Genomic DNA, 14,006 nt, shown 5'->3' with positions numbered 1-14,006 from the left:
TCAAACAATGCAAACAAATGCAACTATTTTAATGGAGATGCACAATATTATTGGCATGTATTGGTATCGGCCGATATTAGCGATAAAGTTAAATATTGGACATTCCATCAAAATAACTCAACGGTATTAAAGGTACTGTTTATTAAGGCACTGTTTTTGTATAACAACCCAGTGACAAGGATGCCTGCAGCACCAGCACGTTATGACGTCACGCGCACTGTTGAGTTTAGATTAGTGAAAATGTACAAATTTGCACTGTTCGAATGTTGTCATTGTGTTAGAGAGAGTAAATGTCACAAATAAATTTGACATTAAACATAATCCAAGTTGACGTGTTACATCATTGTCAGCCCCCTTTTTGGCATCTGCATTTTGTAGTAGGCCAGACTGACAAAGACCATGCAGAATAATGTAGTATTTTAATTCCACAGCAGAAAAAGGTATGTAGTCTTTGTAAGTAGGCCTAGGGGAAAAATATCGGTATTGGTATCGATTATCAGCCAAATAAGTTTTTACATATCGGCGTATCGGATATCGGCCAAAAGTCCAATATTGTGCATCCCTATATTTTAATTCTACAGAGTCTTTGTTTGTTTAAAACCTTTTAAAAATGTCGTTTTTTTTTCTGTTGTTTTTAGTTTGTTTAGAAGTTTAGTCTCAGATGTTCCGTTGAAATTATTTTTAGAGTTTTGTGCACGTTCAGTACAAATTTCCAACGTGTTCAGATGAAAACTGAGTGACTGATACGGCTTGAAAAAAAACATAAAATCAAGTTCAAGTTGGGTCACAATCTAAAAAAACGCTTCTGAACAGAGAAGTTCTTGGACTAGAGCTTTGGGATTTTTTAAGGTTTCTGAAATGTGGAGCTTTTCCCAGTCAAATCGGGTGGGTTGTAGAAGTTTTGGTGAGTTGGCATGGAAGGACTTGTGTCGTGAAGCAAACACAAATCCAGATGTGTAAAGCTCACAGGATGTTCTCCCTCACTGTTGTCAGTAGCACCATCTGCTTCCGTCTCCTTATTACTTTATTTAATAATTTATTTACTCCTACTAATAACGCCAGTACTTTAGTTATATTTCAGGACTCGTGCTGTCAGTAATTGCTCATCTGCTCTCGCTGTAAGCTGTTCGCAGCGTCTCGTTCGCCGGCTCCGTACAGAAGAGGGACGCACCCTGGATGGGTGAAGATGTGGAGCGTCCGGTCCGAGGTCTTGGCCTGACCGCTCTGTGTCAGCAGGAGAAAAAAGGTATTTGCGCTCATTTTTTTTGTCTGTGCACGACGTCACATTTTAACAGATGCTTTTTTGTTTGTTTATCTAAAAAAGTTAAATCTGGTCCTCTGGACATTCAAATTGAATGTCCAGAGGACCAGATTTAACTTTTTTAGATTTTTCTACCTGGATTATTGAGCATGCATCAGGATTTTTTGTTTGTTTGTTTACCTGGCTAACCGCAGACTCTTGTTCCTCTCTTCAGCTCTGGTGAGTGCAGTCAGCGTGGCAGTGGAAGCCATCTTGGCCCAGTTTAGTTCTTCCCGGACTGTAGTTCAGAAGGTTAGTTCCCACGAGCTTAGATTTGATCCCTAATCACTTCATGTTTCCATCAAAATGCCTAAATATGTCCCAAGTTCTTAAACCCGTTTCTCCTGATTGCTGCACATCATTCTCCACATCGTCTTTCCTCTCCTCAGGCCTTATCTGGAGACAGCGCCATAAATCCATCTCTGGGCCGTCTGGTGCTGCAGTGCCTCTGCCCCGCCCTGCACAACTTGCTGACTGATGGCTTGAAACCCCACCAGAGTGACCTAATTGCAGGCAGGAGGCCAAACTCCGCCTGGGGTCTGGTCCAGGCGACAACGAGGCCAGGTATTGTACAAAACCCAACAGGTTTGAACGTCAGGAAGCAGATGTTTCTGTGGCTTCTGCTGCCTGCTTGATAATGACAAATCATGTCTGTTATCTTTATTTTTCCTCGCGCATCAATCCATACTTGTTGATTTTAATGTTGAAAGTGCTGAATAATGTGAACCAACAGGATGCACACATCGATTGGCTTATGAGTGCCAAGGCTTCACGGCAATCAATTTTCCCACTCACTCCAACTCGTTTTCCCCCTCTCGCTTTTTTGTTTCTCTCACCCAAGGTCCCAAAACCCAAGCTTTATTCAACCTGCAAGTCCGAGTTTGTGAGCTGCCTCAGCTCAGAGAGAGCAAGCACAGGTTCAATGCTTTCATCTTTGGTCTGCTAAAGTAAGAACAACTCTTTATTATTCGCTTATTTTTAACAAAATCGCAAAAAGAGTTCAAGTGAAACATTTAGCACAGACAGCAGTAGAAAAAAGAAAGTCGTCCGTGTTTCACTTTTAGGATTGTATGTATCATACATTAAAAAATGATCTGCTCTGTACCAGATTTTAAAATGATCCTAATTAACCTCAATTTTACAAAAAGTCACAACAGATTCCACCTCTTCATTATTTATCAAAACAAAAAAAAATAAAATCTAATTGAACCACAAGACTTCTGAAACATTGACCTTTGAACAGATACAACCAAAGGGCAAAGACCTAGCATCTGTGAGGCACAGCGGTGGGGGGGTGATGATTTGGGTTTATTTGGCAGCAACACGACCTGGGCTCCTGTCGGTCAACTCCACTAAATGTATTCAAGGATCTGTCTGACGCTGAAGCTTGGACCAAACTGCGTCATGGAGCAGAACAAAGATCACAAACGCAGCAGCACACCTAGAACAAAACGGCTGAAAAAAGACAAGAATCAAGGTTCTGCAATGGTCCAAAGTCCAGACATGTGGCGGGACCTGAAGAGAGCGAGGCAGAAACAAATGTAAACCTTGAAAAAATGAGGCGGCATTAGAAAGAGTCGTGGGTCAAAATTCCTCCACAACCATGCATGAAACTGATGGTCATAGAAAACCACTGCTTCAACTTAGTGCTGCTTATGATGATGTCACACACAGTTCTTCCATTTAGGCTTTGACTTTCTTTAAAAAATAGTGACGTGGTGGAATCTGTTGTTGTTTTTTTTCTACATTTGAGGTTAGATCTTAATGATTTTAGATCCTCTCTCTGACTGTAGCCTCATTTGTTTCTGTTTTTGCCTCACAGCACCAAGCTTCTGGATTTCTGGCTGTCTCACTTCCAGTCTTGCAGCGGTCAGTTTCCAGCCCGTTACAGACCGTACGGTATGTTCTTGTTGAGCATGCAGGTGCTGTAACAGCAGTGTCTTTTCACCTCAGATGTCCTGGAGGCGTATTACCATCCCAGCTCGTTCATGAGTCTGTCGCTGACCGCCTGCCGGCCTCTGTTCGAGGAGCTGCTCCTCATGTTGCAGCCTCTCAGCCTGCTCACCTTCAACCTGGACCTGCTCTTCCAGCACCACCACCTTGAAGCAGACGCTCAGAGGCCAGAGATAGCCAGCCCTCTGTTTCAGGGGGCCCGGCTGCAGCCACCAACACAAGGCGGATCAAAAACCAGAGGCAGCGGTTACATAGAAACGCTCTCACAAGTAGATTTTGGAAATCCAGAAAATCTAGCAGCTACTAAGTCTTCAGGCAGAGTTAATCCAAAGACTGAAGGATCAGAGGTCTCCACAAAGACATGTGCTGAACCAGTAAAGGCTTCTTTTGGTTTTGAACAAACAAGTCCTCAGCTGCTGTGGGTGCAGGAAAAGGAAATCGGAGCTCTTCCTCCTCCTGATGTGGAGGAAGATAGCTTTGCTCTTCAAGCAGGACAGGTAGCCACGCTTGCTCCGTTTGGTGTTTTGAATCAGATACGATTGTCTACAGAGTTAACTTGTCTTATTTTAATTCTAGGTGATCCAACAGGGATGGGGAGCTGTGGTGCGCTGGGGGGGCCGGCTGAGCCAGAACCTGGCTGAACTGAGCCTGTCTGCAGGGAAAAAGGAGGAGGCCCAGGCAGGAAGTGAGTACGCTCCCGTCAGCGGCGGCACTCCGGTTCCCTGGAGACTGGGTCGACTCTTCGGAGCCTCTAAAAGCCCCAACAGTCCAGCCCGTCACACGCTGCCCACCAGGTGAGAAACTACTCAAAACACAGTAGATGTCAGCGTGGTGGACCTTTGTCCTTACAAACAAGATTAAACAGAAAACTTGATGGTTTTTAAAACTCTGGTTTTAAAATGAGTTTTCAGGATTACTTGTTACACTTTGGTAATTTGGTTTATTTTGAACAGACAATCATTTTAAGCAAAGAATAGAGAAACCAAAAGATAAAGAAAAACCTACGTAGAATAAAAAAGTGCACAAGTATCGCTCCATTTTTTTTCTTTAGCTCAAAAAGGAGCGAGAAGAAGTACTTATTCAATCCCAGCCCTTCACCATTTGTTATCAGTTATTACTTATTTGAGTATTAATACAACCACTAATGGCATTACTATACATGATAACAGTAACGGGGCTGCGGTAGCTTGGTGGTCTGTGCCGCGGTCTTGTAATCCTGAGGTTGCGTGTTCGAGCTCAGGTTGCGTCAGGAAGAGCATCCAAGTGCGTGGTCAAAAACTGAAATGAAACATTTTAAGACCTCTGAAAAATGGGGAAAAGATTTTAAAAAGCATCTGTGGCAATCCATTGAAACAAGTTGACTGTTTATTTGTTTATTTAAGAATCCCCATTAGTTTCTATCGTAGTAGAGACTATTCTTCCTGGGTTCCACACTTAAAACATTGCAATTAAATCAAGCTTTTACAAACATACAAAAAACATAATAAAATATCTAAGATGGTGACCAAGAGATGCAAATCAAGTCCCAGTTTGTGCTGCTTGCAAAAATGTTCTTCTTCAAAACGAGGAAATATATAAAAATTCACCTTTCTCAGATGAGAGCATAACAAACTTTGTTCACCTTAAACAACATCTAGGCTCCTTGGTTTGAATTTGGCCAGGACAGCCACCATGTGGTGGGCACAGAGGCAGAAATATGATGGTATGGGATTAAATCAGTTCACAAATGTTGCAGAGGTAGAATGCCAGTAGAAGATGGTGCTTGATAAAACCCCTGAAGTAAAAAAAATCAAACTTCCATCACAATAACATTAGGAATGTAAATATTTAAAAGAATAAAAATAAATTTAAAATAAAATAAAAAGGTCTTTCTGTGGAAACTTTTTTACAGCAGCTGAAAAATCTACCTTTGAAAAACTACAGAGCAACTCTCCAGTAATTTGTTCGTGTCTAGTGTCCTCCGTGAAGACAAAGATTAAAAGTAAATAATGTGGATGTACATTTTAGGTCTCACTGGACAGCAGCATTTTTAGTCTTTACTGCAACTGGAAGCTGAACTGTCTGATGTTCCCTCCTCAGACGTCCCTCTCAGTGGTTGGCTCCTGGAGTCACCGCTCTGACCCAAATGGTGAGCAGCAGTTCAGCTCCCATACTACGAAGGATCCCCGAGGCCCAGGGAGGAAGCGAGCTGGAATCAGAAGAAGACACTGACACAGTGGAGATGAAGGACAAACCCAAACCACTCAGGTATGACAGACACCAAGAAGATGACGTTTAGATTAAAGACTACTTTTTTTGTTGCCTGAGACGGGACGTAAAGAAACAGACTGTCTGTTGTTTCCCAACAGATAATCTCACAACCACTGGTTCAGATTTTATTCAATTCAATAAAATGACGCATTAAAAAGGAACTGTCCCAAAAATCCAGCTATTTTACTGAGTCAAATCTCTTGGACATTAGCTGCCCAAACAGAGGGTGGTGCTGTTTTATCAGATCAGTGTTTTTGTTTAATAAAGGTATCATGAGTGGTGAGCACGTTCTGCTAATCCGCTAATAGCGGAACTAACTTTCTGTTTAGTGGATTAGCGTTGTTAGGAAAAAAGATAATGAAAGTCACACTCAATGATCAGACTCACAGAGAGGTGAAGAGTCAACCAGCTTTACTTGCATGCAAGAGTTCAAGACACAGACAAGGCACATAATCATTAATCTTTCACACAATGACCAGTACAGTGTCCATAGTTGAACTGATTTGTTCTTGGCTCTGTCATTATTTGTGGTGCTATGCACACACACGGACATGAGCAGCTGTTCCTCTCAGAGGCTCCGTTGTTTTCTGTCTGCTGACAGAGTCTCGTTCCAGACTGCATCAGGTCCTGTGTGTCCTTGGGTTTATAGGAGTGATAAGTTCCAAGGCAGGATGACAGCAGAAGGGCGAGATGTCCTCTGGCACAACATGAAACACTCATAATCCATGATCATAATTTTTATACAGCATTCTCACTAACTTAAAAACCTTTACCGGAATTAGCTTCTGCTAAATTTAAATGCGTTAAATTTGCCCACCAACATTTTTTAAAGACAGTTCTTCACACTACAAGCATACAGGAGAATAGTGGTTTATGGAGCTATGCTATGAGAGCTAAGCACCATCTGGTGACATCACCACCCTTACGGTGCCCCCCACCCCCAGCTCATATCTACCACAAACAGTCTGTGACTCATGGTGTCAGTTTACAGTCAATAGCAGAGACTTTAACATAAATGACAAACCAAACCAGAACAGGAAAATAACATGAAAAAAAAACAACATTTTCACATTTGGAAACATTGTAAACAGTCAGAAACTAGAATTGCGCCGCTCAAGGTGGCTGCATGTTGGAGCAGCTCTGTTACTTTCATTCGGAGAGTTTGCTTTTGGAAACTTTAATTCCTCTTTTTCTGGAAGTAAATCACAGTTTTTGGATGATTGTTTCCTCTGGTATCAGATGCTGTGCAGCTGGAAGGATTTTTACTGAAACTTTTTTAGTTTTGGACATTTGTTATGATATGTAACCATGGCAACAAGGCAGTTATCTACAACCAACAGCAGCTGATTAACATCTAAAAAGCTCAAATAATATCTCAAGTACAGCCCCAAATCTCAAATGAGTGGAAAAGGATGTTCTGTGGACGCATTCTCGTCTACCTGCCGGCTGTGCTCGGGTGCCTGATCACTGGGATCCTGGGGCTGGCAGGAGGCGCGGCTCGTGGTAGCGGAGGGACGGGATCGTTCCTCGGCACCTACAGTTGGCTCTCCGCATCAACGAGGAGCTTGGCAGACTGCTGGGAGGAGTTCTGCCCGGCATTCGGGCGGGCCTACAGCCCGGGGGAACCAAGAGGCCAGCCGAGTCTGGGTAGACGGATCGGACAGCATCTGCAGCCAGTTTCTTGGGATCCACTGTGGGATGGACCTTTACAAGTGATCCTTCCTGTCTACTGCCATCAACATCTATAACATCTCTTAATGATATGAGGATAACGAGTTACAATAACAAATAATTTCCCTTTGGGATTAATAAAGTATTTTTGAATTGAATTGAATTGAAACATTTTATACATAATTCCTATCCAGCATTCATTGCAACGCTCACACTGTCTCTGGGATGTGACTCTCTCACACATTTCTTCACACATCTTTACTTTAATACAAACAGATTTATTACTGAGAGAATATTGACAATGAAGCACAGTAACTTTGTAGTTTAAAAAATAAAAACAGAGGATCACCAAAGTGAGTTAATTAATTATAGCAAATGATAAGAGGAGACGTCCGACACACATTGAATGCATCACTCTGCTTCAGCACTTCAGAGTTCTGCTCTGCCTCTTTGGTTCTGATGGACCGGATTAATTTCTGAAAGCTCACCTCTGAACAGGACAAGGAGGCTTTACTTGTGATGTATGAACCGCTTTGAGTTGTGTTCACTTACAACGTTGTCACATTACAGTCTTACGTGTCAGCGACAGCAGTGTATGATAAAAGTTAGCACTTTAGAGTTAGCTTCCGAATTTTTTTTTATTTTTATCTGTTTAGCAGTTTAGTGTTAAGGAAGCTAACACCACTGAGTATTATATAATAAAATACAACTTGGTTTTATTTTAAAAAGCTGTTTATGGACAGGTATTATTAGTATATTTGGTATTTTTTAGATAATGAGCTCTACTTCAAAACAGGTTCGTCATGGAAAGTTTAAAATAAATAAAAACACATCTCTTTCTTTTGTTTGCTACTTTTGTTATCCCTCAGAGAGCAGTGGGTGTAACAGAAACCAGAATAGCTCCTGTTTTCGCTGTTTTTGTCTGTTAACTGGTGACTCACCAGTCTGACTGACTATAATGATTGTGACTCATCAGTCTCGTATCATATATGACCCGTGTTGGCAACGAGCTCAGGCTGAGATACAAAACGTGAAAATATTGATTATAGCCGTAATTGAGATTAGCTAAAAAACAAGACCTTAAAGACATCATCCAGTGGTCCCAGGAACTGAAGTAGCATACAGTCTTAATGAGCTAATTTTAAATTCCCTAACATGTATTCAGAAATAATCATTATAATTTTTATCGTATTGATTTCTTTTGAAATTGACATGTTTCTCTTTCGGCTGCCATAGCGACGGGAAATCCCTTCGTATAACATTTGGCTTGGAGATTTCGTTTTTTAAATATACGACTGGAACTGCTGATGACATCAATTTAGGCCAATAACAATCAGGTTTTCAAATCGCCAAATTTAAATAAACCACGCATCATTGTGAAGCATTTGAGAAAAGTTGATAATAATAATAGAAACATTGAAAAATTACTTATTGTGACTTAATTTGCCACCATGGGCCACATATGTTGACATTTGTTGCGTTTGATGATAACCGAACCAAGTTTTCTGCCTCAGGTCCGTTCGAATGCTGTGCGACCACACGGGAACCGGTTCGGAGCTCAGCTTCTGCAAAGGGGAGGAACTCGTGGTGTTAGGAGGCGTTGATCAGGACTGGATTCGATGTCGTCAGGGAGACAAGGAGGGGATGGTACCTATTGGCTACACCTCCCTTATCATGTGACAACACTAAAACTGCTGCATTAATTCAATACAGAAAGAAAAATACATATAAAATATATACATATATGAATATATATATTTTAGGTGAGCATTGAGAGGTTGTGGGGACAATGCACCACTCTGAAAGGGATACTTTGCACTGGTTTGATTACAGTTTGAGTTGAGAGCATAACGCCATCTGTTCTGCTTTGCTTTGATCACAAGTAGTCTTCAACCCTCTCCTGTTATGAACATACAGGATGTTTTTCCATCGCAGTCCATCCAGTTTGGTAGCATTCGGCTAATGGGTTTAAGCAGCAGGAAGACAGCAGATGGTGTGAAATAATGACTCAACTCAAATTTAGATCGCTATCTTTGAGTGAACTATCCCTTTTTAATGTCTTTCCTAATGTCTGCCCTCCATGTTCTGCCCATTTGAACTCTTCCTGACATTAGGAGGGGAGAGTCGACACTTTGGTTGGGAGTTATGGCAGGCTTGTGATCAAGTGGAGAAAGTACGTTAGAGTACTGCGTTGCAGCTCCTGGTGCATATCGCATATCAATATAGTAAATTGTAGCTGTGTAGGTCTGTGCTGTATTGATCTTTCACCCTTCTTGACCTCTCATCTTTGGCCCAGTTTGTGTGTGTGTTTATTCTAAAATATTTGATAGTATACAAGTATATATAAAGAATCTGTGTATAGCTACATAAACTGAGATTGATATTTCCAAGATAGATAGAAAGATAGCTGTCAGTGAGAGAAAATTGTAGGTTTGGTGTGGGAGTGATTGACAGATTCATTTTTACACATACGACTTGCCTCACCCATCAAGTAAATGTCCTGCAAGATAAAATGTTTTAAGTATAAAATCCAGTATCTTCCATCCTGCTTCATGTGTTGCCATAATAGTACATTATTCAATATATTGCGTCATTTTCAACACAACATGCATTTTAATAGGCCATAAATGTTTTGGTGGTACTTACAGAATGACAAAAAACAATTGACAGTACAGTGGAAAAGTCTTGTCAGAAAAAAAAAAATTTGAAAATAGAGCTTCCATAGAGCTTAACATTTTTTGTAGTTTTTAAAAGTATTCTTGATCAATAGTTCTCTTGACTTTCATTTTTTTTTTCCCTTCTGAACAACTTCGCCAACTGGGGGGAGGGGGGGGGTAGCAGAAGAAGAACAACATATAGTTGTCAAAAGCCTAGAGGGCCCTCTTGTGGCTGCAAATGGTAATGTTTACTCAACATTTAACACATCAGTGAAAAATTGCGTCATGAATAGGGAAAAAAAAAAAAACGTATATAAGTCGCTTCAGACGATACATCGCAGGACAGGCCAAACTATTAAAAAACAGCAACTTATATTCTGAAAATTATTCAGGTAAAAATAAAGTGTACTAAACTCAAGGTTTGTAATTGCATAATCAAGTTCTACACGACAGCCAGCCAGCAAGTTAGTTAGTTAATTACTTAATTATTTAAACTTTTTTAAATACAAAAAAGAGAAAATCTAGTAACTGAAGAAAGCTACTAGTTAATTGGCTAGGAAGTAACTAGCCAGCTAGCTACTAACTTGCTAGAAAACTAGCTTGCTAGTTGACTACTTGTTTTAGCTAGGATTAATAGAAAAAAATCATAAGCAAATTACTGGCTAGCTTACCAGACACTAATTTTAACTTGCTTTAGCTAGAATCAAATAGAAAATAGCTGCATGTTACTAGCTAGCTAGTTAATAACTAACATAGGTATAACCAGTAACTTTCTTTTAATTTAATAAATACAAACTAACCTAAATAAGCTTTTAGCTAACTGGCTTGAAGTTACTAACTAGCTAGCTAGTTAATAATTTTCTAGCGAGCTAGCTTGCTTGTAACTTGTTTTAGTAGGTAAGATGACTAGAAGCTAACCTAAGCAAATTACTAGTTAGCTTTCTAGACATTGGCTATAACTGGTAACTTGCTTTAGCAAAGCTAATATAAAAACTAAATTCTTGTTAATAGCTAGCTAGTAATTTGCTATAACTGGTAGTGTGCAGGAGCAAGTTATTAGCTAGCTGGTTAGTGAGTGGTGTAGTAGAAATGTTGATACTAGAAGACTCACAGACACGGTTTATCATTTCATTAGATGAATCTAAGTAAAGTACTGAAGATAACCATTTGATGGATTAAGCTTTTCAGTTTCTATTCACTAGCTGTACAGTAGATACTTTTAATGCTTGAAATGTCTTTTTTCCCTCCACTTCTCCACCTTTAAATTTTTTTTTTTACAGCTCTTAAAGCTCACGCAGCTATCATAGCAACTACATGAAATGAAGTGAAAATAGCTTGGAAAGCAGCCAAATTTCTACGTGAAACATTGAAAGACCTCCAGTAAGTCTGGCGAACTAATGTTTAAGACACTTTTAAAGTAATACAAAAAGGTTTGGCTGTTTGGAAGCAAAGCATAAAGAAATTAGGGGTGCTTCAAACATTTATACATTATGTATAGATCACACGGGGTTATTAAAGGTAATGCCATCAACAGCAAACTGTGGCTCACTTTATGTACGGAGCAACAACCTCACTAAACCATCTTCGGCTCTTACATCTGAAACAAAAAGTGAATGCGATGAGGAAGATCCCCGATGTGAAGCATCTCCTAAATGCTACGGTAAAGCTTATAGGTTTGGCGGCTGGTCTTTTTCTTGTACCTCAGCTTTTGTATTTATCCTTCTGCCATGTTTTCTGATCAAAATCATTAATATTAATGATCGTGGTAGTGGTGGAAGTGATATGTTTTGTTCTGATCTTGCTCATATGGAATGTGTTGCTTTTGTATCATTTAATTATTTGTTATTACTGGTAATCTATATTCTGCATTATTCACTATGCATAGATGTGTTCAACTGTTTTGTTTAAAATCAGCCCTTTAGTTTCATGCACATCAGAGACATTCAACAATAGCTTAAAGTTGCTAAATGTAAAGACATTGAAAAACCTCTGATTCAGCAGGAATGTTTCATTGCCATTAAAAAAAAAAATCAGGGAAAACTCCTCGTGTTTATCGTGAACGTGCCATGTAGCATGAGATTACTGGCACTATGACGACAGTCCAGTAGCAGCAAAATAAACCATTGCTCATAATGTAAATAATGATCATGACAAAATGGCATCAAATTGAAAGTAATAAGAATTTGTGTCAACATAGATTGAATATGAGACGACTTATAAAATCTTTTTTTTTAAATATATGATTGTTTGAAAGCTGATAATTTATTGGATGTACTATTTATTGATATTTGAAAGGAATAGCTCTATTTATCTGGGTTCTATATGAGTGAGAGCATGGAGGTGAAAGCAGAGATGATTGTGAGCACTTTGACGTGACCGTCACTGCGTGTGGATGCGTGTGGATGCGTGTGGATGCGTGTGTGTAAAACAGCGAGTCCTGTACGTCCTCTTCCTTCTCTTTCTGGTGTGACGTAGCCTGTGGACGTCTCCATGTCTCTTTGTTGCATATAGTTCAATGCTCCTCTAGTGTCAGTCAGTGTCCACTTCCTGCATGTGCTTGTTTGTAAATACACCAAATAAAAGATATCTGTATGAACCAAACTTGTTCAGTTTTGTTTTTGTCACATTTTTGAAAAATAGTTTGATTTAGGAATTGTTTAAAAAAAAAAAGTTTGTATGTCATTCGTGGTTATCTACAAAACATTAGAGCCACAGGGTTTGAATGTGGACTGTCTGATGATTCTACGGTAATGTAGAACTGCAAATCAAAAATCCAAGATGGCCACCTGAGCTAAAAAAAAGTTAAACGCCATAAATCAGCCAATTTTAGTGATATTGAGCTGAAATTTGGTGTGATAGCTGAAAGTTTCCCATCAAATACTGCATCCAAATCGAAAATCCAAGATGGCCACCAAAGCTACATTAAAATGGCTTTAACTCAGCCATTTTTACACATATAAAGCTGGAATTTGGTTTGAGTATAACTGAGAACATTTCCCGTCACATCCAAATCCAAACTCCAAGATGGCCACCTTAGTTAAAAAAGAAAAAAATAAGATAACAGACATTTTTAGAGTTATTCAGCTGAAATTTGCTATAGTAGTAGAGCCCCAACACATCCCCATCAAAGTTTCCCCAGAAAATTTCAAGTTTTAAGAAAAACATCAGAATTCTGACTTTTACTAGGATTTTGAGAGAAATTTTTATTTTTTTGTCATTTGTCCCTAATCCCCTTTCGTAGTTACCACTTTTCTACCATATATTCTATCTAAAATATTGGAACTTCAAACATCTTAGTGCTTTTTGGAAAACTCATTTGGACACTTTTCTGGCAAGGTATTTGTATTTATTTGTCAAGTGTACCTCATGAATTGATCATTTTCCACCAGCAGAGTTTGATGATGAGAAAGACTTTAGAAGAAAAGTTATTTTATTCACTTTGAGAAAACTCACAATACTTATCAGTACACTTGTACTCATGGAAAAGTGGTCACCATTAACCACTTGAGATAGAACCAGCTCGATAGAAAAAAGTACTATAGTACCCAAAAGTAACTGGAAGAAAAAAAACTAACCATTGACCATATCTAAAGAGTTGAAAGAAAAGTTTTCAGTATGGCAACGAAGGATTTAATTTTAGCTTTCCTGGCAGTTATTGGTGAGGTTTTCATGGGGGTGCAGGTGTTGATGGACCATCAGATTAAGATGGTCACACCTGAACCCCACTGGAAACTTGTGGAAGTGGCTAAATTAGCTCTGTCACAGTGAAAGACTTAACAAAAAAGGTAGCAAGATGGAAGCTGTGATTTAAAATCAGGGGTTTTGCACCAAAAGTGATTTCTGATTCCTCACTAGGTTCAAACATTTGTACTGTGATGCAGAAAAAGAATATAACTTTGGTTTATTTGCATTATTTGACATATGAAAACTGCACTTTTTTTTGGCATTTTGACCATTAGTTGTGTTCTGCAAAACACAAGCTCAAAATGAGAATATTTTTGTTTGAAACAAACTATGTCAGAGGGGTATTATTCAGATAAATCAGAGTAAATGAGACAAACTCATTTTCAGTGGTCTCTTCCAGAGCTGTTTTTTTTTTTGCACATGCTCAGTGGAGTTTGAACATCTGTTGTAAAAGACGAGCCTTATGTACCAACAGGTTTTGGAATAATTTA

At 39.3% G+C, this 14,006-nt stretch overlaps 1 protein-coding gene across 1 annotated transcript in view; it reads left to right on the top strand.

Annotated features, from left to right (window-relative positions):
• The window catches only part of rusc1 (RUN and SH3 domain containing 1), a 28,289-nt gene extending 18,440 nt beyond the window's left edge, over positions 1-9,849 (top strand). The window contains exons 3-11 of the mRNA XM_037676633.1: positions 1,124-1,246; positions 1,476-1,552; positions 1,690-1,864; positions 2,142-2,247; positions 3,123-3,169; positions 3,254-3,750; positions 3,830-4,047; positions 5,333-5,500; positions 8,689-9,849. Of these exons, the coding sequence (XP_037532561.1) occupies positions 1,124-1,246; positions 1,476-1,552; positions 1,690-1,864; positions 2,142-2,247; positions 3,123-3,169; positions 3,254-3,750; positions 3,830-4,047; positions 5,333-5,500; positions 8,689-8,854 (1,577 nt within the window). The 3' untranslated portion in view covers positions 8,855-9,849. The remainder of the gene's footprint in view (positions 1-1,123; positions 1,247-1,475; positions 1,553-1,689; positions 1,865-2,141; positions 2,248-3,122; positions 3,170-3,253; positions 3,751-3,829; positions 4,048-5,332; positions 5,501-8,688) is intronic.
• The last annotated feature ends 4,157 nt before the right edge of the window (positions 9,850-14,006 follow it).

This window comes from Nematolebias whitei, chromosome 5 (genome assembly GCF_014905685.2).
Source record: "Nematolebias whitei isolate Nwh7 chromosome 5, NemWhi1, whole genome shotgun sequence".
Taxonomy (NCBI): domain Eukaryota; kingdom Metazoa; phylum Chordata; class Actinopteri; order Cyprinodontiformes; family Rivulidae; genus Nematolebias; species Nematolebias whitei.
This window is presented reverse-complemented; position numbering and strand designations above follow the sequence as displayed.